The sequence below is a fragment of the Halichoeres trimaculatus genome, unplaced genomic scaffold, assembly GCF_033239565.1.
Source record: "Halichoeres trimaculatus isolate MK-OKI-2021-1 unplaced genomic scaffold, fHalTri1.1 fHalTri1_scaffold_5, whole genome shotgun sequence".
Taxonomy (NCBI): domain Eukaryota; kingdom Metazoa; phylum Chordata; class Actinopteri; order Labriformes; family Labridae; genus Halichoeres; species Halichoeres trimaculatus.
The window spans coordinates 17,332,343-17,355,846 of record NW_027437183.1 but is presented as its reverse complement, the minus strand read 5'-3'; the positions used below and the strand labels follow the sequence as shown (position 1 = coordinate 17,355,846).

General features: G+C 41.7%; 2 protein-coding genes across 7 annotated transcripts; one reads left to right on the top strand and one right to left on the bottom strand.

The window, feature by feature from the left end:
* Positions 1-341: 341 nt before the first annotated feature.
* ddhd2 (DDHD domain containing 2) lies at positions 342-11,120 on the bottom strand. 3 transcript variants are annotated; one of them, XM_074669877.1, is made up of 20 exons: positions 11,012-11,120; positions 10,283-10,470; positions 8,606-8,798; positions 7,922-8,115; positions 7,686-7,775; positions 7,427-7,547; positions 7,244-7,333; positions 7,027-7,168; positions 6,679-6,887; positions 6,536-6,597; positions 6,320-6,439; positions 6,143-6,238; positions 5,710-5,886; positions 5,575-5,601; positions 5,007-5,162; positions 4,570-4,672; positions 4,306-4,467; positions 4,013-4,117; positions 2,726-2,900; positions 342-2,576 (listed from the first exon to the last, which is right to left on the bottom strand). In XM_074669877.1, exons 2-20 carry the CDS (start codon positions 10,400-10,402, stop codon positions 2,495-2,497), a joined length of 2,424 nt encoding a protein of 807 aa, XP_074525978.1. In that variant the 5' UTR covers positions 10,403-10,470; positions 11,012-11,120; the 3' UTR covers positions 342-2,494. The 3 variants fall into 3 exon arrangements, with proteins under 3 accessions (XP_074525978.1, XP_074525979.1, XP_074525980.1); XM_074669878.1 differs by lacking the exon at positions 4,013-4,117 and having other exon boundaries at positions 344-2,576; positions 2,726-2,897; XM_074669879.1 differs by lacking the exons at positions 4,013-4,117; positions 5,575-5,601 and having other exon boundaries at positions 349-2,576.
* Positions 10,554-23,434, top strand: LOC141790185 (clustered mitochondria protein homolog). 4 transcript variants are annotated; one of them, XM_074669870.1, is made up of 30 exons: positions 11,536-11,645; positions 11,793-11,936; positions 12,581-12,722; positions 14,330-14,439; positions 14,661-14,832; positions 15,785-15,922; positions 16,003-16,157; positions 16,247-16,401; positions 16,638-16,760; positions 16,878-17,010; positions 17,109-17,201; positions 17,312-17,478; positions 17,659-17,862; positions 17,947-18,381; positions 18,459-18,532; positions 18,623-18,727; positions 18,810-18,910; positions 19,082-19,234; positions 19,335-19,397; positions 19,492-19,724; positions 20,209-20,293; positions 20,462-20,615; positions 20,700-20,839; positions 21,174-21,254; positions 21,372-21,497; positions 21,593-21,702; positions 21,790-21,883; positions 21,969-22,094; positions 22,197-22,270; positions 22,550-23,434. In XM_074669870.1, exons 3-30 carry the CDS (start codon positions 12,674-12,676, stop codon positions 23,184-23,186), a joined length of 4,290 nt encoding a protein of 1,429 aa, XP_074525971.1. In that variant the 5' UTR covers positions 11,536-11,645; positions 11,793-11,936; positions 12,581-12,673; the 3' UTR covers positions 23,187-23,434. The 4 variants fall into 4 exon arrangements, with proteins under 4 accessions (XP_074525975.1, XP_074525974.1, XP_074525971.1 ...); XM_074669874.1 differs by lacking the exons at positions 11,536-11,645; positions 11,793-11,936 and adding an exon at positions 10,554-10,572; XM_074669873.1 differs by lacking the exons at positions 11,536-11,645; positions 11,793-11,936 and adding an exon at positions 10,746-10,875.
* Positions 23,435-23,504: the final 70 nt, after the last annotated feature.

Sequence of the window (23,504 nt, the reverse complement as noted above, 5' to 3'; positions counted from 1 at the left end):
TGCCTTCAGTTCAAAACATCTCAATGAATGAATTTCCCCTTTATATATTTCGAAATACATATAATGTGGAAAAAAACACAATAGAACAATTTAATGCGAATGATAAAAGACTTAATGTTAAAACTTGCCTCATAACAGTTGTCCAAGCTGGCCGTTTAATTTAACCGCCGCAACTGGTGCTAGCTCTTGCTAGCGCTCGACAGTGTATGCTCTCGCGTGATTTCGCATAGTAACAGGTTGACTTAATGAAAGTCATATAAGTTAATTTACCTATCAATGATTTTATACGTGTATTTATATCGCCATGTGAAAAACTAGAAGGCCAATTACAAAACTGCTCTTACAGCTCTCATCAGCTCAACAAAAGAAACAACACATGTAAAATGTTTCATGGCACAATATGTAACCATATGGGTTATTTAATTAGAAAGGGTACATTGTTATTTGGTACATTTCAATGTATTAATATTCTGTGCAAAACTGTAGTTATGCTGGGAAAGTAGAGTCAGGAGTCAAAGAGTCACTGTTGAGACACAAAAATGGTACAAACACGTGACAGTGGTGAAGTTGGAGGAAACACTTTTTTTGATAAATCAGTATTCAGTGCATTATTTTTTTCTTAATGAAGAAAAATGATCGATCTCATTAGATCAAAACATCTCCTGTGCTGACGTTATACCCAGAGGGCTGAGGAAAAAGTCATCCAGAGCTTTGGTGGTGGGGGCTTTGGTGCCCTGTCAGTGTGTAAGAAATTAGTCATATTGAAAGTCAAACCACACCAACAAAGTTTCTCAACACTGTAGCCTGGACTCCATTTTGGTGATACAAAACTTGTATTTATAAACAATACTTAATGAATTAAAACTTCATTAACATTGCATTAATTTTATTTGAAACACAAGTTAATATATTTTTCATGCTCATATTCCTAATTTATTTGTTTTTAATGTGTTAGCTATCCAAATGCTGCTGCCTTGAAAATAATGAACTTTTTGGACCCTAAGAATGAAGTCAAAAGCACGAAGTGGTGAGAAACTCTGCTTTTACATTAAAAAGAACCACACATCTACAAATAGATAAGTAAGGTTATCATTCCCTGAAAAAAAGGACAATATGATAGCATGAATTATTTGGCCCTTTCATCATGGAAAAGTTAGAGCTATCTAATGAGAGATTTCAGTCTGTGACATGATTAACTATCTTTCAAGGTTTAAAATGAAAAAAACAAAATGCAGTTTGGAATAATTTTGGCTGAACTGAAAAAACAGAGTGTATAAAATGGAACAGGGGAGTGGCATGGACCTCAGGGAGAGAAAGCTGAACCAGTCGTTCTGTACAGCACACTGAGTACACACTGTACTGGCATACATAGAGTACATGCACACAACAAGCTTGTCATTTCAAGTAGTGGCATATTTCTGCTTCATTTGTGAGACAAACTTTCACCAGGAATACTTCTTTCAAAAGCATGTGCAGATATGATTAAAGTGAAGACATTGCACTATAAATAAAAGGCAAGGTAAACTTGCAAATCTGGTTCAAATGATTGAGCTCATGCAGGGCAGTGCTACTGTAAACCTGTGGAATGGAAAATGGAGTGACATGGAAATGTATTGCACACATTTAGAAGTAGCAGCTTTGTCTTTCATGTTGCCTCAACTTCAAAAGAGAAACAACCTAGCTGCCAGGCAGACTCGTAACACAAAACATCATCCTTCATATCCCTGAAGAGAAAGTAAACATTTTATGGTAAACCAAACAAAGTCACCTGACCTGGTTGTTTTTACAGGTAAGATCTATTGTTAGATCACAGAGGAGATCATTTGGTTCAAAATTAACTAGCTTTGATGGACATGTCTTGTTGAACACATAATGAAGCAATATATCATATTAAATATTTTGCAATAAATCATTTTAAATTATACTCTAGAAATTAAATGAACTGAAAACTATTTTTGATTGACATAATTTAACCTAGTTTTTTAGATTTTATATATCTTTTAAAACTTTAACTGTATTTATGGGGTTACAAAAGACCTTTATATATGTATTCTGATGATGATATATATTAACATAACTAAGCTTCAGCTATATGTTAAGAACTGATGGTACAAAAAGTGTGACATAAAATAAAGACTTGGGAGGAAAAAAGATAAAGTGCGACAAGAAGCGCAACAGTGACAAGAAGGTGGATTTAAAGCAACTTTCAGAAATCAGACTTAGTCCTAACATGAGGGTCCATGTGACACCAAGAAGCCACTTTTATCAAAAACAATTCAGGTCAACTGGAATATCTGAACCAAGAACACCTGACTGCAGCCAAACAGTTTCCACTGAGAGATGAGGAGAGGGTGAGGGAGTCAGTTGTAGTAACACCCGCGCTGTAAGGCATTCTGGAAGAGGATTGTGCAGCCTCTGGCTCTGTCAGTTCTCCTTTGTTTTACTTTCAAGTCACTTTCACATTAAAAACTAGGTCTGCAGTCTTAAAACTTGATCACTGTTGTGGCTGTTCAAAGGCTACACCTTGTTTGTCGTATATTTCCTTCAGTAGTAGAAGAGCTGTATCCTCAGATTCCCTAACAGACAAACCAAAAGATAAACAAGATTAGTTGGAAGGAAAACAAAAAGTCAATAAGAAATGTAGGTCATAAATATGTATTAGTTACATAACACAAAGGATTTCAATTACTGAGGTTCAACCCCACCCCAAGAATGCATGACTCACCAGTAACACAGATGAGACTGGATGGCAAACAGGTACTCATTGAAACTTTCAATGGGTTTTTCCTGGAGTACAAAGTCGATCCTTCTCCCTCCGTTGAGCATCCCCACTTTGATCTCAGGCTGCTCTGTCTGCTCTGCTGACACTGAGGCTTCAGGCTCCTCACTCACTGCTGCTGCTGGAATATGAGAAAAGAGGGATGAGTCTTAACAGGCAGGCAACAGACAAAAAAAAAACAATAATTAACAAAAGCATGCAGCAAACAGTATGAACTTCATTTAGTAAACAAGATAAACAGATAAACGTGCAGAGAAAAGAGAGTAGTTACTGTATACAGCAGTTGATTTACAAACATACACAGGTAAAGGAAACTCACAAGTCTGGTACCAGTCTTGCAACTTAGAGATAAGCTGAGATTTTTTTTTCACAAGAATAAATGGTCAATAATTCTCTGATAGCAATAAAAATTTGTTTGATATAAATTGTTGTAATGTTGGTAGTATGACTTTTTAAGGCACATACATTTTTAGTTACTGTTTTGGAGAATCAACCTCAGTACTGACTTCTTCTATTTAACCATTTGATTTAATTTACATTGCACCACGTTCTGAGTGTTCGTGAAATACTTTGGATCGCTCACCACTTTGCTTGATACAACAAATACAGGTTTTTAAGGTAATAATTACAAAGCTATGGAAAAAGAAGAAAAAAATACTTAGAGTAATCTAGCTGAACGGTCTGTCCCTACAGCAGCTGTTTTACATTTGATCTATGTAATAAACTGACAGACTGAGAAACTCAGCAGCAGTATTAAAGGGCAAGACATGTACTTGCATGCAGCAACTCTAAGCAATCTGCTATTGATGAATGATGCTACACGCTGGTAGAGGTCCAACAAACTAATCCTGTTAAAGAAAAACAAATGTTGTCACTACTGTGCTTGTCCTGTATGTTCAGCACCCTGGAGAGTGTGCATGGACAGTTACTCTTGTTGTTTTTGAAGGTTGACAGTAAATCGGTTAATAAATTTAGCCAATCATAACTGACAGCCGGAGAGGGGGAAAGGCCTGAGGGAAGTGTCAGTATAATGAATGCTGAGCTGAAGTTTAGACATACAGAAATGTTAGTGCATGGGGGTGGGTGCAAAGGAGCAGAGAGAGCCTGCAGCAGTAATGTAAGACATTATATAACATTTTCAGAGAAATCCTTTTGGCAGAGCTTCTAGTAGGATAAGAAAGAACAAATTTACTGTCTTTTTCTTAGTCTGACCAAGTGACTATCCTGGCTTACCTTGGAAGTAATGCTTATGAAGGGCCCTGGGCCACTCCAGTACTTTAGTCCAAAAATCAGCACTTTTCTCTTCCGTCTTAGCAGAAGCAGTGACTGCAGCTGAGGCTGAGGTTTAAGGTAACAGGGTAAGGGTTAAAGGAAGGCAGGAGCAAAATCACACATAGAAAAAGAGGGGAGGGGAAAGGTGGCAGCATGCAGAGAAGGATGAGAGAAGTATGAAGAGACAGGGTTTAGACACACTCTCATGCACGCTCACACACAAACCACAACGTAAATGGAGGTGTTTTTTCTACCCTGTGTCTCTTGAAGGTCCTTCTCTATTGTAGTTTCCCCTTCCTCTACTGGAGGCAGTGCAGCGACTGGTAACCTGGCAAAGGACTGCCATGCTGTCCGCAGCGATCCCAAAACATTGTTTCTCAAATCCATGCTCATTCTGGTCAGGCTGTCTTTTAGCTCTATCAGGAAACAGGGACAGAGATTATCATGAAGCCTGCCAAACAAAAACTCATCTACCAATAAAGACCAACAAAGACAAAATAAAGCAAACAAAGGCGTACCCAGGTGCATCCTTTTGCGGCCTTTATGGTGAGGTATCAGCATGGGCTCCAGGTCCACCTCCCTCACAATCATGGGCTCTATCCGATAGGCCACAGGGTCGTACTGCACAGTGGTGAAGATGTTCAGATGTTCTGTTAAATGAACTAGGATTGGGGGACTATGTGCAGTTCCCGTCATCATTTGTTTGTTTATTGGTGGCAAAAGACAGAGTGGAAGACTTGTTGTGGTCAAATATCGACATACAATTCAGTTATGAAAGCGCAGCAAGAAATATGACAAAAGATTTGTATAATCAGTTTCTGCTTCTTTATCTGCACATGAAACTGAAAACTCAGACTGTAGTGAATAAAGTCTCAACTATTCTCCTTTTTGGGAAGACTGCAGGATGTTTGGAGTATGCTTGAATGGCAAATGCAGCTAAAATGGGATTACTCACTGGGTGGTAGATGTTGTAAAAGCTCTTGCAGGTGGGGAAGGTGTAGTTGGGATCGATGTGTTTAAGCCCACGGACAGTCAAGAACATTCCAATAGGAGAGCCAAAAGCAAAAAACGTTTGAGGGTGGAAAGCCAGCTGTGGGTAATCTATGGAAACCTGTTGGAAGAGGGCGGGTGAGGAACATGTGACACACATTTTTTATTTGTGAGAGATAAAAGTAATCAGACTTCATAGGTGGAACATAGAAGAACAACAAAACTACATTTTACAGTATCAGATCAACAGCGAGAGAGTATGACAGCAGGCAAGGAAGAGAACTGGGAGCTGACCACTCATGCAGGACTGACTGAGCACAAAACAGTGAGGAGTGCTTGTTCAACTTGATGGGATAAAAACAGCAGCCTCTATCGTGGTGTAATGGAGGAAACCCTACTGTGCACGAAAAAATCCACTTCTACTTAGTCCCTATGAGTTTTCCCTGACTAGCCTGGACTGCTTGTGAGAAAAACTCTAGGCAGTGATATAAGGACCAAGCCTTAGAGTATGGGGGGCACCATGTGAGACACACCTGTCCCTTGGCTATGCCTCCATTGGCCTGTCCAGGCAAGCGAGGGAGGAGAGAAGCAGGAAGGTGATGCATCAAAGCTTTTATCTATGTGACTTCCCAAGGTGGTGTTTTTATATTTGTATCTATCTGTGGTACCTGTCCGATGCCCATGTCGAAGTATTCATAGTCTACAGCACTGGTGATGGACTGTGCCCGGTGGAACTGGGACTGCTGCGCGGTCACTCCTGAAGCTAGGTTACCATCAGGATCACTGTTCACAGGAGGTGGATGTTGCAACCCTGGTGCCAAACGAACTGATCCTATCCTACAGTCCTGTTGAGATTGGAACAGAAGCTATTAGTTTTAATTTCTTCTGGACAGTAGATGCCTTGTAAAACTGCATTACTTCTGAAAACATGCCATACAGCCGGCCTTAGTCATACATTTTACATAAGTGTGAGTTTAAACACAGAACACAGGAATGGGAAAAAGTATGTGAGCGTATTCTGTGACTTTCACGATGAAACTAACTGCAGACAAGTAAAATAGCAATGTAAACAGGTTTAGGTGTTGTGGTTTCAGGTATTACCTCTGGAAGCCATTTTCTCTTGACATAGTTTAGGATCTTCTTCCGAGGTCCAAGAGGAATCCCCAAGTCTTTGAGATCACTGTCTTGGCAAAGAGTCTGTCAGAGAAAATTCACAAGTTTTTAACTTGGTATTACACTTGAGATTTTTTAAGTTTTGTATGTGAACGTGAGTGTTACCAGTGACTCCAGGTCTAGGTTTTCTGCCTGTAATGTATCCAGGTACTGCTGAAGTCCTAGTCTGGTGAGAATTTGTTCCAGTGTGGCACAGTTTGAATGAAAGGGCTCATCAGAAGGCTCCTGAAGCATAGAAAAGGATATGTGCACATTTACACAGATTTGCAATTTTTTTTAGCAGTATACTTGAGCTGTCTTTTGGTGCGAATGCCACTGTACCCCTTTGGTTGTTTCTGATCCAGTCCTCTGATTTGTTAGCAGGTCAAACAGGATTAAAGAACCTGAAGAGCAAAAGAGATGAAAGTTGGAATTTCATTGACCTTTGTTAGTTTCATTCTTCCGCGTGTCTGTGCATATCTTACCCAGGCTATGGCCCACAACTGAAACTGCTCCATCGAACTCTGGGTGTCTCTTTTTAAAAAGGGTGTGAAGCCTGTTGATCTCTGAGGCCACTGTGTCCACTATGGTCTGGCAGTAAGTGGGGCTGTTATAGAAAAACAGGTCAAGTAGAGTGTCGTTGGTGAAATGTCTCAGCCTGCTGATGCTAGGAAGAGTGATCCTCTGGATGTCCCTGAAAAGCAGTGAACAAGAGAGGAAATAGTCACAAGGAAGACAGTGTTTAAATATTGCTGCAAAAACGTGGGGTATATGAGACACACTATACGACAGAAAACTCCCACATTTATAGAACTATTGATCTCCACACTCACTCGTCTACACCTGTGGCATCCCCGTGCAGAGCGCTGTGCCAATTGACAGGTAAGAACTCAACTCTCCCGATAGTGCCATCCTGCTGAGCACGCTTGTAATGGGAGGCCAGGAGGGACAGGGAAGCACTCCTGAAGTCATTTACTGGAGAAACAAAGTAAAAAGACATGCTATATACCACTTTACATACAGTATCTATGCTCAAGAAGTCATACTTACCACATTGTATGATGGATCTGAAGCGCAAATCACATGCAGGACCAATGCCATGAACCATAAAGACAAGCTGGTCCACCTGATCTGGTTCACCTGAGGACAAACACAGGCATCTGCACGTACTGCTTTTGTAAAGTTGGTTTCATAATTCCATGACCTAAATATAACTTTCAACCAGGTACATACCATCAGGTATTTCTACAGTTATGTTTTCCACCCCCCTCTTCACTGTTCGGGGCCGGGTCTGCTCCGAGGGAGAGGACACCCACTCTTCCTGCATTCCTATTGGCTGGTACTGCATTATCAGCTGAGACGGGATCAGGGAAATTAAAAGAAAGTGGCTTGTAAAGAGGACACATTGACTCTTCCTGGAAAACACCACAGTGTGGCTTTCTCATGTACATATTTTCATTATCCCAGTGACATTAAAAACAACAGGCAGTACCTTAGGATTGTGAAGGATAACAGTCTCTCCAGAGGGAAACTCCAGTTTCCTTTTCCATTCATCTAGGGTCACTGCGATCATATAGGCCTCCTAAAATTTGTAGGGTAGAAAGAAAAAGAATTAAAGACAGTAGGTGCAGACAAAGAAACTCAGGGAACTGGAAAATTCACAGTTACAGTAAAACCAGAAGACTAAGAAGTAGGCAGTGTGATGCAGAGGGTTCAGTGTCGGTTTACCTCCAAGCTTTGGCTGAAGTCCTCAGGATATGGAAAGAACCTAGTGTCTTTGTCTCCTTTATAAAACCAGGTGCAGCGCCGGACTTCGGTGGGAGCCTGCTCCCAGTACACAGCATGCCGTTTCCTCTCCTTGACATGGACATCATATCGCTCTCCCTCCACAGCTACCACCACCTCTTCTTGCTTTTTACCTACTGCACATTTAGCACAAACGCAGTCTTTCTCTAACCTCAGAAAATAAAGTGTTATCTTAAAGTAAGATTCAATGAGTGTGTTGATGCTTATCAGTTAGAAAGCTACCATGGTAAAAATCACATTTAAAAATAATCATTTTAAAGCTGACAAACTCTGAGGACCAGGTTGTTACCAAGTAGTTAGCATCACTTGCTGATTTGGACATTAACAGCAGCAATATAAGGTGGACAGTTTCTCTTTTTTGGAGTCATTTTAATATCTTCTTTTCAAAGTATGTGGGCAACATAAGCGCCACCTTAAAATTATTTAAAATAATTTATTTGGATATTGGGTATGATAAATAGAGGATAGCTCCTGGAACCATAAATTGTAATGTTCACACAAGATAACCCGACTCTCAATCATAATGAGGCCCCTACAGGACACCTTCACTTTACACCTTCACTTAGCTAGCTCTTCTTAACTGCTTTTTACATTGAGCATGATTACCTTTGTTCCAGGCATACTCTAATTTGTCAGAGTCCTCTCTACTGAAAGGGAGCCAGGAGGTGCTGTCCTCAGCTCGTCGACAGAAGAACCAATGAGGCTGTACTTCTTTGTAAGGAGGGGGGACTGACTCCATGTCAAGCATCTCGAAGGAGGATGTGGAACAAGGGGAGGCCTCATCCACGACAGGGGACACCTGCGGAAAAATATGATAGCAGCGAGTTCATGATGCTAAATCAATATTCATTTGTCATGTCTGCAGTACTGCCCTGACAGGAAGAAGAAATCAAAGTCCTGCTCACTACACTTGCACAAGTGTTTTTGTCTTTCTGAGAACAACCCTCTGCTTAACCTTGAATTTTTTAAAAGAGTAAATATAGAAGCCTGAGCTAAGTCTGTGCCTTTATAATAAGCTCTTATCAAGTACCTGAGAGCCCCAGACAAAGGGAAGGACAGTGACAGGAACAGATCAGGACTCCTCGTAGCCTGAGGCACAAAGCCCTGTGATATTCTTTCTTCCTCTACAAGCATCCTCTTGTCTTTGTCTCAACTCATTGTGTCAGCTTGTAAACAAATTTTGTTCATTCAAATTCACAAAATAAAAAACATGCCAAATTATCAGATTTCAGTGCAACTTGCATTTCTTGGGTGTGATGTATTATGTGAAGAAAGGTCCTATTACACAAAAGCATTTTAATTCAGAACTAAACCTTTGGGGAAGTAATTTATGGTACCCCAATCTGGTTCAGATTCAACCATAAAACTCACAGGGACTCTGACATGGGCTCCATAAAACAATCTGGTTCTGTTGTCTCCTCTAAACTCTTGCTGTGTCAGAAATGTAAAACATGGGCAGTATGTGACTTTCATTTTACCCTCTCCACAAGCTCACATTGCTTACAATACCCTTCTGTCATTCAGTGGCTAAAGAATGTAACAGCTATCTCTGTATGTCTAGGGGGATGGGAGTACAAACTTTGTACTTTGTTTTTACTGTTAATGAGATCGACTAAACAATGAATGGGTTACCGGAGCCTTTTTAGAGTTATAAATGTGTCAAGCAGAATGTATATACTTGCACTTGGAAGTTTAAGCCTAATTCTGTTGCCAAGATGTGGCATCTCAACATTGGCATGGCCTTTGAATTGTGCAATGAGTCATGATTTGTTGTACAGGATCATTGTACTTCAATCCACCTTTATCCAATGGCTTAAACCTTTTAGAGTTTTCTTAATCACAGATCAGCCTAGTCAAAGACTGAAAATAAACTGAATTGGTAATTACATGTCAAAGTTGTACCTCATTTCACAAGTAGGACTCTGCTCTTTTTGCCCTGCAGCTGATCAATGAAAAATATTGATATGACTAATAAACTCTTCTAGGGAGACCACCTATTGACTGCTAAGTAAAAGTATGACTGAGAAGTCCTACGGGTTCTTTCACACTTTTTTTAAAATCATGCATCTGAAATTGTTCTGAAAAAAAAACTATGCAAATCTACAAAAAGGTGCACATGGATCTTTAAGTCTGTTTCATGCCATATTGTGTTACCTCTTACATTTAAATAAACCAGCACTATTTCTAACGAGGTATTACCCAAATGTCCAGCCTTACTTTGCAGGAAAGGGACTTCACGGGACAAATCAAAGCAATAATAACAAAACAACACATACACCTTACCGGTTCCACAGTTGTTCTCCCTGTTTCCGAGATCGGAATGGGGTCGTCAGACAAGTTTTCGTTGTTGATGTTAGGGGCAGTCTCGGACAGACCCCCCTCTTCACCAGAACTGCATGACATCAGTAAAAGACCTGACCCCAACTCCCAGCTCTGACTTAAGGAGAACGGGTGGCACAGCAGCACGAGTCCTATAAAAACATAGTTCAGTGAAGACGGGCAAAAAAATTGCGTTTAACTGTCAGACAGCAAGCTAAGTCATCTACATGCAACGCTTCCTTGAACTGTTATTGGTGTGTATGAGAGCATCATGGTTAATAGGTTACTAACTGTAATCCCAGCTCTGGAGGTACAGTGCCAGCTGTCTCATTAGCTGCTGAGCAGTAACGCAATGGAAAATATAAACAGTATGGTGACTGTCAAAACAAGCTAACTGTTCACGTAAGCTAAGTCACTTTACTAATGTTAGCGGTTTCATAACCGATGATAACGCGCATACTCATCTTGACCCAAAAGCTAACGCTAATTGTCATTTGGAGAGTTGATGAAATACTGTCAAAATTAAACAAACCTCGTGGGAACTGGCCGTTGTTGAGGTAAGTTTGGGTTCATATTAAAAGCTCAGCGATGAAGGCTTTAGGGGACAGTCGCGTCAAGCTATCCGTTTTCACATTTTGTTTGCACATTGAACATTACAGTAAAAGAAATCATCAGTCGTTAGTTCTAACTTACCCAAAATATTACATAACGTTACAGCTCGTACCGAGTCCGTTTGTCCGGTGTTTAGGTCGTCCTGGCTAGCTAAGCTAGCAAAGGGCAGCACCCTGCCAATCGCTGTGTAGTTTATGTGCCCCGGGAAAATCTAATTTCGAGTATTAGTCCCCAAACAACGAGGTCCAATTTGTTTCACAAATTCCAAATATACATAGGTATATATGAAAATAACTGCGAAATTGCTTTCCTGTCAACCCTAAATTTACGAAGAGAGTTAATAAAAAGTTAAAGAACTGAGCACAATTTCGTTGAAATGTGTACTCATATCAGGCTTATAGAAATAAAAGTTTTGTCCTGTGTTAAAAACACAATTTTGATTTCAAGCTTCTTAATGCTTTATAAAGGCTCTGAAACATTTATTTTTTGTCATAGGGTCACCGAGCTGCTATCCATAAAAGTAGAACTTACGAGGAGCACTTGAAAGCACCATAAAACATCACAACATCACAAGGGTACCGCCCCCATTACCCACTCTGAGCGTTGGATCGCAACATTTAAAGCAAGAGTGGCAAAAATTACATTTTTCGCAAAGGAAAAAAAAGGCGACAACCCAAATTTGGTATTTGTAAAGTGATTCGGCCGTACTCATCTGGTATAATTCTTTTTTATATTAGAGGGTTGTGCAGAAAGTTGAGATGATTCTTTATGTCGTGCAATACACGAATCGTTCCCGATACAGGGATGATTTGGTGTGTATGCAGATGGTGCTTCCTTGATTTTCCTGTCTTTCAACCTGTAGGTAACTAGTAATGCCAAACCAACTGTTGATGTGAGATAAAACTCCAATTAACATGACAGAAGATCCAAACCAATACCAAAGAAGAAGCCTGTACAGTCAGACCCAGGAGTCTTGGTGCTTGCTTGACTTGAAATATGCAACAAGGTATGAGTAAAATGTTCCTGTAGTAGGTGTAGGCCTCTCAACAATGAATGATCGGCCACATCACAAGATAGGCACACCCATCTGTGGCAGGTGAACTGTCTCATCAGTTGTGTTTCTAGTAAACTGACTTCATTATCATGAGTCAACACTGGAGTTGCTTGGGGACTCCATTGATTACTCAGATCGGCAGAATACGTTTGGCTTTATAAGTTTATAACTTGGGCTGCCTGTTAAAAATGTATGTAGAATGTTATAAAATGAATTAACACATTTATAACTTCAAATACTTAATTTCAGAAGCAGCATGTAATTCCCACCTCTCCTCCAGGGCTTGTGGAGGGAGGGGGCAAGGGAGGGAGGAGTGAATCCTGCCAGGGGAGGAAGAGTGAGCGGAGCTAGAATGCATAGACACACCCAGTCCAACAAAGTGTGAGAGACATGTAGAGTAATAAGCCTGTGTGGAGCAATAAGAGGGTGTGGCTTTTTTACTCAAGGAGAACAGATAAGCTGAGTTTTCCCTGTAAAGAGGGGCAGGAGTCACAATCCTGAACAGACAGACGTTTTTACTTTCACTCTGCTGGGCTCTCAAACAACCCAGCTGCACATTTCTTCACACTCTCTCCTTCTCTGGTGCGTTCTTTCAGCCCTTTGAAGCCTGACTTTGAAGAGAGGCAACTAGCAACATAAAGAAGTGAAAAACAGGAGAACAGCTGGAGAGCAAACTTCACCACGCAGCCATGAAGGACAAAGTGAGGAAGGGAGGAGGAAGAAATCAGGCCAAGGCTGGTGAGAAATCCCTGCGTTATGTATTTTTTTCTTCTCCCCTCTGTGTCTGTTGCACTTTCCTCTTCCTTCTTTATATGTGTGTGGTGCCTCCCTCGTCAGAGAATGTGAGGAGGGTGGGAGATTTAGCACAACTATGCTGCTCTAAACATGGCTGGTGCTTTCTTCTGCTTTTAGAAAGTTTTTGAGTACTTGGGGAAACTGTACGCTTTTCACATTTGTTTTTTGTTACTTTACAGTCACATGCTTGTCAACTAAAATCACCTCAATAAACTCTGATTTTCAATTAGGATCATTCAGGGACAAAGATGACCTTTTCTTAAATATTCTCTTCCAGACTTGTTATACAAAGTATAAAACCTCCTTCCATTTTCTTCAGTCCCTAACCCAGTTTCTGACTTACAATTGCTTCTTCGCTCTCACAAGTGAACCTCTTAACCTCTAGTAACCTTTGACGCTCCACTTAAACATGACAGAATGATTGAATCAAGGTAGAGTTTGTGTTTGCCTGCGGTGTTTACACAGCCCCCTAAAAGAATATGTGCACCTATGGGTGCAGCATTATGATTGGCAGGTTGTGTCTGTATGTGTAGCCCGTGAGAGTTCAGTTGGAAGTTGTCCTGTGTGGTTGAACTTCAGAGAGGAATTCTGCTAAATCAGTGCCAAGATAAACTTGTCAGGGCTGAAACAATGTTGATTTCTTTATAGTAAAGCAGCTTGAATAAAAAGGAGGCTGATGCTCCAAGCCTGCAGAGAGGAGGGACATCCATCCAGCCAATCAAAAACAGAGAAGCCAATTCTGGGTGCTTTCCAGCTGTAAAGTAGTCCCAGATTGACAGCATGAACTAAGGAATCACAGTGCAATGAACTACGGTACTAAGACATGAGTGCAAAGTGAATTCTCTGCTTTGCTATCTATGTGTTAAAAGTGTTGAATAAACACTATGTGTGTGCACCCATGCAGACAGGCTCTGCCACCAAGCTTTAGGTTTGTTAGTTTATGTGTTTTACCGTTCTGCGTCTGCACATGCCAGCGCTGGGTGTGGTTGTCCCTTCACCCTGAGATGACATGAAGGCCAGTAGGCAAATTCAACAGGTTTAGTCACACTGCAGGTTGAGGAACACGCTGGGTCCTGCTCTCACTCTTGTTGTGCGTGTGTGTGTGTGTGTCTGTGTGTGTGTGTGTGTCTGTGGTGAAGGCAGACACACCCCAACTTTCCCTATCTGTGACATTTTCTAGCAGAAATTCCCTCTCACTCCCACCCTCAGGCAATTACAGTCACACACACTCACACACACACACACACACACACACACACACACACACACTTGCAGACACACATCGACTCTTTAGACCAGCTCATGGTAATTTTACAGGACAATACATGATTAGATCGCAACATAAAAAGTCGCAACTATGATTCATTCATTCATTCTTTCGTCCAGTGATTCATACAGTGCAAGTCTTTTCAGCATCGCAGTAAGCTGGATGTATTCCCAGAACATAATAAGCGGAAGGCAAGAAAGGACTGAAAGAATTTGCCTTCCTGTTGCAGAGCTTTGTGATTATCCTAACTTAGTTTCTTTCCTCTGATTTCTGCCTCAAACAGATGTAATTGGCCTTGCTGATGGAAAAGGGTTTGTGGGTATGAAGCAGGCAGATGATACATCGTTCTCTGTGAAAATCCAGGGAGCAGGAGTGGAGTCTTTTGAGCTGCAGGTACTGAAACCCATCTATTGCAGTGCATAGTTGGAGCATATAGACATATACACAATGTATCAGGATTTCCATCGCTTAAGAAATTGTTGAGGCTTGATATGTTATCGGTGAGTCATCTAGTTTTCCTATGGAAAAAACAGAAAAAATACTTTTTAAATGTCCTCAGCAGGTTCACATCCAATGTTTTACTATTGCAGCTGTGTAAAACTATGTTTCCATAGGTGCATGGATTCTGGCTCGTGCAAGATGCAGTAATGGCTCTGCTTTCGAGGGATGAGGTGTGTCCGCGTTCCAACTTGTCACTGACATTTGCTGGAACGACTCTGGACCCGCATACAGAACTGCAGAGCATCAAGGGGCTTAAACAAGGCGCCATCCTTCGCCTGGCAGAAGGTATATCACAGTGTAGGACACTGTTTAAGATTCTCTTTGTGTTCAGATTGATTTACACAATCTACAATTGTTGAAACTGTTTTGTTTCATGTTTGTTATTAATGATTTTGTTTTTATAATTATTTTTCATGCATGTAAATCCAGCACACTTGGCATTTGTGGACCCTTTTTTTTCTATTTTAGTGAAACAAATGGCCCACTTTTTAGAGAAAAGTAAATAACATTGCATTCTCAGCTTGTTTAGGAAAAAAATACACTACTTGTTATAAAGGCAGCTTGGACTTTACTGGGTATGTCCTGAACTAAACCATTTAGATCTCTTGTCAGGAGAAATGAATCATCTCTTTTGTGTGCTGGCATTGCACTCCTGATCTCTGTTTAACATCTGAATGATCATAGGATACTATATTTTGTTGCGTTTGGATGTCAGGTTGGTTATCGTATTATCTCAAAGTAACTAAGCTCATGAGATGAGATGGGATGGATGTTCTCATCCTCTGTAGGTTAAAACTAAACCTGTTATCATCAGACTCATCATGCTTTCCTTTTCACATGCACTTAAGTTTCTCACAGTGTAATTCAAAAAGCTGACTCATCTTTTCAAACAAGGTTTCATAGTTGCAGAGATTACATCTCTATGCCAACCAATTAGTTGGCTTCTCACCTGCTGGGTGATGAAATACTGAAGCAAAGGATCCTTCAGGCCAACGTTTATTTTGTACAGTATGTGCCCTTGTAGAGTTGTGCCTGACGAGTATTCATTAGTAATTAACAGACACTTTATGTGCAATCAGGTTTGAACATCAAGAAAAAATAATAATGACATTATTTATTCAATTTCAAGTGAAGCCTTGAGAGTCATGCTGTGTATTGTAGCCACCTGAAACATGTCAGTATTTGCAGTGTCATTTAGGTCAGTGTAACCGTTCTAACCAGCTGGATGTCTTTCCAGAACCCTACACCTCCCGCTCGGTCCGGCTCCATCTGGCTCGTGTACTAGAGCTGCTTAGAGCGTCAGGACCTCAGGATGCACTGAGAGAAGGGCGTTCACCCAGCGTGCTAGAAACACTCACACACTCACAAACAGCAGGTAGGCTCACACACTGTGCTCTCAGACAGAGATGCAACATTAAAGGTCAAGCTCAACCTAATATCTCCTTTGTGTTGTAGAATCCAGCTTACCCAGTGGAAAAAGTTTAAAACGTTCTCTGAGCAACACAAAAACAGAAACAGCCAGTCAGGATGGAGCTCCTCCTGAGTACCTCCTCCCTGGTTCCTCAGAGCGACCACTCATGGCTTTGCTCCCACAGAGCTCCCAGCCAGAGGTACACACACACCTGGAGTCTTGTTATAGCCTGGACCACTATGATGCACTGTGATGCACACTGACACTGACTTTGTTAATGTCTCACAGGCACCTAGCTACATCAAGGACTTATCTCTGAGCTGCTGGAATCCACCTCCAGGGCACAGGAAGCTGCAGGGAGACTTCCTGTATATCACTGTGGTAACCTTGGAGGGACGACGGTGTGACATCACTTCCTGTCCAAAGGGTTTCTTTCTCAACAGGTAAAGAAACAACAAGATGATGATAACTATTTTCTGCTTGTTTAGTTTATCCTCATGTTGACCAAAATGATATGCTGTATATTTTTCAGTAAATTAGGTTAGTATTATTGTTGGAAGAAAACGTACATGGCTGTATCATTTCCTTTTTCTTTGCTCAGACTGCTCTGAAATGTTGAATGGCTCTGTTTTGATACATCTTCAAATCTTATTAGAAACCTATTCCCTTTTTTCCTCAGGTCTACAGAAGAAGTATTTGATCCTCGTCCTGCACAGTCCGTCCCACTTTGTCACTGTTTCACTGACCTGCTCTGTCACATCAGCCCTGCCTTCAAACAAACTTTGACCACACGCAAAAACAGGTAACGCTGCCCCATGACATCAATTTGGTGTTTCTTTTTGATGATTAAGGAATCAGAAATTTTTGCAGCTGTGCATGTTTGGTACATGTAAATCTGACTGCTCTTCCCTCCATCTAGGCTTCAGTTACCTGTAGTGGAAGTGATGCCCACTCCTTACCACACATTGAGCTGGCTCGGGCCTCCCTGTGTCTCCCGGACACACAAAAATACCTTCAGCAGACTGGGACTGGATGATCAGCAAGCCACACAGGTTATTTACTACACAAACAATGTAGACATCTCCTTTTGTCTACTGATTGACATGCTTTTGGCTCTGACATTGAACATAACAATATCTGTTATATTCAGTCTCCAGACTGGAATGAGGAGTTACAGGCAGCCAGAGATCTCCCAGTGAGCAGTTTGGAGGAGCGGCTACAGAGGGAGAGAGCTCTGCTTCAGGTAACCAAGAAAATTTATAATTCAGCAAAAATGACAAATAAAGCTTAAAGGGTTTTATTACCTGCTTTCTTCCTTTCTTGTCCTTATCTGTGTTGCAACTGTTCCCATAGGTGAACAGTGCTTTTGTCAGGGCTGCTGCACAGGGGGCAGAGACTGTTGTAGACGGCTTTGTGGAGCCTGTGAATGGAAACCCTGAAGACCCGGCTTTCCTGTGGGGGGGCCTGTTCATGAACCAGGGGGCTGCCAATGTGATGTTTGGCGGAGAGAGGGGCCGCAGGTGAGAGCAAAAGTTCAATGACAGGAACCTGCAAGTGCATCATAGTATGCTCTTGTATTTGCAAAGTACACTGATGCACCCTGATGTGTTTGATAAGGTCATTATCTAAATTGATTTCTTTCCCTTGTATTGTTACATGCAAATATTATTTACATCGTATTCATCATCTTCTACGTGCAGGGCTGCTCAGAGGCTGGAACTTAAAGGAGTCCAGGCCTATAATAACATAGTGAGGCAGCAGGGGCTGCACACTTTGCCTACAGCCGTCATAGACTACAGAGGAGTGCGTCTGACTGCTCAGGGTCTGGCTCCTGGTTTGGAGGGTGCAGAGCAGGAGCAGGAGCAGGAGCAGGAGCAGGAGGCTGAAACTACTCCAGCCTCAAGGTAAACCCACCGGAGAAATGATTCACCAATTAACTGTTGCAGTTGTATCACCACACTGTTTGATAACCGCCTCCCTCTCTGCAGAGGACTGCTATACGGTGTGAATTCAAAAACCCAGGAGTCCCCCCAGCGCAGACAGCTATTAGAGCACTTGGCTCACGCTGCCAAGAGCCTCTCCATTCAGAGACATGTTGTCATGTTGCCAAACAATTACAAGGCATCGCTGTTCACCTCAGTGGACACTCAAGGACTGCTGGGGGCTGACGGGAGGTTCTACATACTGGATGTGTTCAGGACCTTCCCAGCAGATGCCAACTTCTGTCCTGAGGTGGAGACAATAAGTCTGACAGACAATGGAGAAGAGAAGAGTGTTAAAAGCTGTGAAGAGGACGAGACGAAGAGCAGTGCTAAGGAGGGCTGGCCTGAGAGTTATCATGCATACTCTGGGCTTCCCAAGAGCTTTCCTCATGCACTCTGTAGACTGAGACCAGAACTGGTGGAGCTCTTCATCCAGCACAAGTGAGTTAAACATAAGAAAACACCTTCAAAATACTTTTTTTTTTTTTTTTTACCAAGTTTTGTTTTGCTCCTTATAGACATTGTCAGTTCACTCAGCGTGTCAAGGAGCTACTGGACGAGAATGGGGGATTTGAAGAATGTGCAACATCTCGTAAGAAAATTTTCACAAGATTTAGATTCAGGAACAAAAGAATAAAATCTTTGCTCATATAGTGCCTGACAAGTGTGTTTATGAGTGCAGGTGACTCCCGATCCACTGATGCAGTACGGACAGCTTGCAAAGAAACAGGCTCAGTCAGCAACATCATATTTGAGATGCGCCTCAACCCAAACATCTTCTCTCCAGGTACCATGAGACACTACACACTAACACACAAACCCAGTCAAATATTATCATGAACAAAGTGTGACAGGCTTTTTGTGTGTAGGGGTTTCCTTCCCTGCCTCTGAAAGTGAGTCAACAAAGCTGCAGGAGAGGTTACTGAGGGAAGCTGCTGCTTTCATCATCACACATCAGATACCAGAGTTTGTAAGAGGATCCACTGTTTACATACTATAAGAAGCACATGATCCACTGCAAACATGGCTCAGTCAATGTATATTGGTGTGTGTGTGTGTGTGTGTGTGTGTGTGTGTGTGTGTGTGTGTGTGTGTGTGTGTGTGTGTGTGTGTGTGTGTGGGTGTGTGTGTGTTTATGCAGGTTGAACACTGCCTACAAAGCAACGAAGCACCAATGGATGGAACCTCGCTCGAACAGGTGCTCCACCTGAGAGGCATCAACCTGCGTTATCTTGGTTATGTGGCCAAGACTGTCAGCCAGTCAGAACACAAAGAGCGCCTGCGGCATTTAATGGTACATTTAATTCATAACTTGGCCAAACTAACAGAAGTCCCTTTGGTGTATTTTCTCTCCTGGCTATGCTTTCTGACATATCCCATTCTGTCTCAACCAGAGGACGGTCATAGGTGATATATTCATCCGTTCAACAAGACGAGTGTTCAACAATTTCCTCCAGGTAAATTTCAGATGAAAAAAAGAGAAAAAAACAGCAGGTGTGGGTCTTCCACTCCAGAAAGAATGAAATTCTGCCTCTGGTTATTTCTCTGAAGGGTGTGGACGTGCCAAGTCTTTCTGCAGCTGTCAGTCACTTCCTGTGCTGCCTATTGGTTCCCCACTTCACGCCTGCTTCTGTGGGGGAGGAGACCAAAAAGAAGTCAAGGCGGCGTGGCCGGGGAGCCGGGGCCTCTGAGAGTACGCCTTGGAGCACACTCACTGGGGCAGAGCTGTGGAACTTGGTTTGCCAAGACGCTGACGAAACATACTGCATTGCTGACCGCCTCGGGTGAGGACACAGAGTGTGTTTGTTCTCAGGTCATTGTGTTTGTTGGTTAGGGTTAGAGTCTTTACTCAAATATTGTTTTAGAGTTTCTCAGTATGTAAGAACAGTTCCGCTTATTCCCTCTTCAAACCCAAAAATGATACAAACTATAAAAAGCTATAAGTCGTTATGACTGGACATAGACATGGGAAATAGATATCGGCTTATATTCACGTTAGTTTAAAGGTTACGTCAAGTTAAAATGTTTTCATGCTTTTAATTCTAGACTACAGAAGCCAAAAACCTGTATCATATTTGATATCTAGGGCATATATTTTCTCTATTTACCTTAAATTATCCATGGTGTTATCAATGTTGACATGAAATGGCGAAACTCAATCATAAAATACTTCTATTGAAGCTGGAAAAAAAAAAAAACCTGTAGATGATTTTTTTATGAAACTATTTTGCAAATAATTTGATACAAATATCATTCTCCCTGTGGCAGTTCTGGTCCAAACCACCTGGTGGAGCACTACGGCCTCCAGAAAATCTCATTGCTTCGAGAGTTCTGTTTGAAGACAGGTGTACAGGTACCAAACATCCAAGACATGAATGAATCTGTTAAGAGTCTCTTGAAATTTAGACTGAAACATAGACTTCTTGTGTTAAAATATTCAGAGATGTATTTTTAAAAATAGCTGTGAGATAAAAGCCTGAAAAAGTGAAACTGCAGTGAGTTTATTTTTTATCTACACCAGTTGAGATTAAGAGACTACTTCCTGGACAACCAAAACAAAGCTCCCATTGGTCCAGACGACATCCTCAACATCTTCCCCGTCGTCAAGCACCTTCACATACCGACCACAGATGCTTTAGCAGCATACCGCGCAGCCCTGACCTTCATCCAGAAAGGTGTGTTAAGAAAAAAGAATGTGTCATTAAAATTACTTACATGAGATCTGAACAGTCTAACTTGTTTATGTTTACTCACTGTAGGTCTGCTGGATAAGGCACATGAGCGCCTGAAAGAAGCTGCGTACCTGTTTGGTAGAGTGTGTGACAACCTGCACCCTGATGCCTGCCACTGCCACAGCATGTTGGCCAGAGTGACCTACCTACTGGGGAAACCAGCAGAGGTAAAGTATCATCAATGTTCACTCTGGTGTGGTATACAACTGCATTTTGAGTTCCTTCTGCTACAAATGGAAGTTCCTCTTCTACTACAATTCTTACACAACATTTGAGAAAGAAATGTTGAATCTCCACTGAACTAAAATTAACAACTCTGTTAAGGTTAGGGTTATCTGCTATCAGCTCTGTTATCAGCTGAATCATCTCTTCACTCAAGAGTGGTTTTGAGTAACAGATATTTACATGCTCTAGGGGAAATAATAATAGAGCTTATGAGTAATGAAAGGATAAATACAAACACAGTCACCTTCTTCAGCATGATTTTTCTCTGCCTTCAAGGCTCGCAGTATCCAGCTGACAGCGGTGGTCATCAGTGAGAGAGTTCTTGGTTTTGATCATGCAAACACAATCCAGCAGTATGTGAGTATAACAACACATCATGATCTGTTCCAGCAGGAGCAAAGAACCAAAACCACTGTTGAACCCAAAAAGAGATGTGTGCAAACTGTGATGGTGTTTTTTACTTTTTATATGTAGGCCCTTTTGGCTGTGTATATGTTTGCTGGAGGGGAGACTGCCCTCGCCCAAAAGTGTCTGCTCAGAGCTCGACTGCTTGTTCTAACAGTCCACGGAGAGGACCATCCATACGTTGCAACACTGGACGTAGGTCCCAAAACTTGGCTGTTAACATTCAGAACAAAAAGAGTCATTAAACAGATTGTTTCCATTTTTAAAATCCTGTCCTTGTTTTCATGCAGAGCTGTCTTGGCTTGGTGCTGACAGGGGATCAGTCTGAAAAGTTCCTACAGAATGCCCTCAGACTCAACACTTCTTTCTTCGGACCCACAAACCTCTACACAGCTCTCAGGTGAGGCACCGTTTTGAGCTCTCACTCGTGTGCTGTAGAAATAGTTTACATTTCTTTAACATCATCTCCTGCTTCTTCTTTGTGTAGTCATCACATGCTGGCTCAGAAGATGTGCAGCAAGGGAGACTACAGAAGTGCCATGACACACGAAAAAGAGGCTTTTGCTGCTTTTACTTCCTTGGTTTGTATTCATAAATGATAGAGTGAGATTTGAACAGACTATTTGTGCAGATAATCTCATGGTGATGTTTTTTTTTCTTTCTCAGTTTGGAGAAGATCACTCTCAAACAAACTGTAGCAAAGAGTTTCTTTGCACCATAACCAAGCAGGCCGTAAAGGTGGAGCGTTCTCTCAGACAAGCTGGAGCTGACTGCACTGAGCAAGCAGTGGAGGTATGTCCAAGAACTCATGAAATATGTAGTAATATGTATGAAGTATGAAATAAACCAAGAGAAAGAAGTGTGTTTATCAATCTCTCTGCTTTGTGTTTTCAGTGTATAACTCCCTCATCGGACACAGTGCTGGAGCAGATGGTGCTGGTGACTGGGATCAGGAGGATTACACAAAGGTAAACATTTCCTGTTATGTCTTTTCCAAAATACTTTTACTTGCTGAAAAACAAACCTGTGTCATGCATGATTGTGGAAATTGTTTGTGATGCATATGTTTCCTTAACATGTCATGAACCATTCCCCACATAATTTAATTTGAAATATTACAGATGCTTTTTTGAGATAATAAATGACAAATGTAAACATAAAACCTTATAAATCAAGCTGTTGAAATCTGGGTTTGACAGAACTTCAGTGAAGTTAACAAATCACTAAAGTAAACCCTCTTTTCATAGCGACAAGCTCCAGGAATACAAGCAGAAACACAAGGAACTGAAGGCAGCAGTTGCAAAAGAGCTGGGATTCGATCTGGAAACAAAACAGCTCATCTCCTTGGACTCCCTGAACTGGGCAGAGAAAGGCTCAGATCAAGAGACAGGAAGTAGCCAGGAAGCAGAGGAAAAAGGAAACCTGGGCAGTGAGAGCCAAGAGGTGCTAAAAGTGGAGGAGACTTCAGCGGAGAGTGCTGCCAAAGTTTCATCTGATGATCATGTGGTGGAGCCAGCAGAACAACAGCCGCAAATATTAGATGAAGAGGAGAGTGATGACGTCTCACCAGGTGCTGAGGTCCAGGAGGTGAACGGAGGGTCAGAGGTCAGGGCTGAAGAAGAAGAAACTGATGGAGAAAGCAGCAGCACAGCCAGCGGTGAGATAAAATCTGAAGCAACAGCTGATGAGTTAAAATCGGAAAAGGTGAATGGTGAAATAAACGGAGCTGTGAACGTCCCTGTCAGCCCATCTGCCTTGAAGAGTAAAGGAACGTGGGCTGATATTGTTTCCAAAGTGCCTGTGGCAAACGGGAAAGCAAACACAGACCAAGCAGTCAACGGAGTGGCAGACAGCATCACTGCTAATGGAGCAGCCGAGGAGTGAAGACATATTTTATGAGAAGTCAGTGTTGTAGCGGAGTTTTTACAAATCACTGCTGTAAGATAAAACTCTCCCAGGATCTGAGATGTAATTTGATAAAACGATCACTGAGCAAAGCAGAAGATGACAAAGTCAGATGGCGAGTATTACACTGTGTTTGAGATATTATTGCTGATTCTGGGAGAGGGCTGTACTGTGGAGTTGTTTTTGTTTTCAGCAATAAACTTTTTACTCTGGTTTACAAGTGATTGGGATTTTTGGCAGAGACAAAGTACAATTGAATTATCAAGCCATGATTCTGCAATTAACAAGCAATCACAC

Coding starts and splice junctions, on each gene's coding strand:
- LOC141790185 (XM_074669874.1), top strand. CDS start 12,674: ATGAAGGACAAAGTGAGGAAGGGAGGAGGAAGAAATCAGGCCAAGGCT. Junction 19,398..19,491: donor TGTTCAACAATTTCCTCCAG/GTAAATTTCAGA, acceptor ATTTCTCTGAAG/GGTGTGGACGTGCCAAGTCT. Junction 21,703..21,789: donor AACCTCTACACAGCTCTCAG/GTGAGGCACCGT, acceptor TTCTTTGTGTAG/TCATCACATGCTGGCTCAGA.
- ddhd2 (XM_074669877.1), bottom strand. CDS start 10,402: ATGTCATGCAGTTCTGGTGAAGAGGGGGGTCTGTCCGAGACTGCCCCT. Junction 6,598..6,678: donor AGTTGTGGGCCATAGCCTGG/GTAAGATATGCA, acceptor TTTGCTCTTCAG/GTTCTTTAATCCTGTTTGAC. Junction 2,577..2,725: donor CAGTCTCATCTGTGTTACTG/GTGAGTCATGCA, acceptor TTTGTCTGTTAG/GGAATCTGAGGATACAGCTC.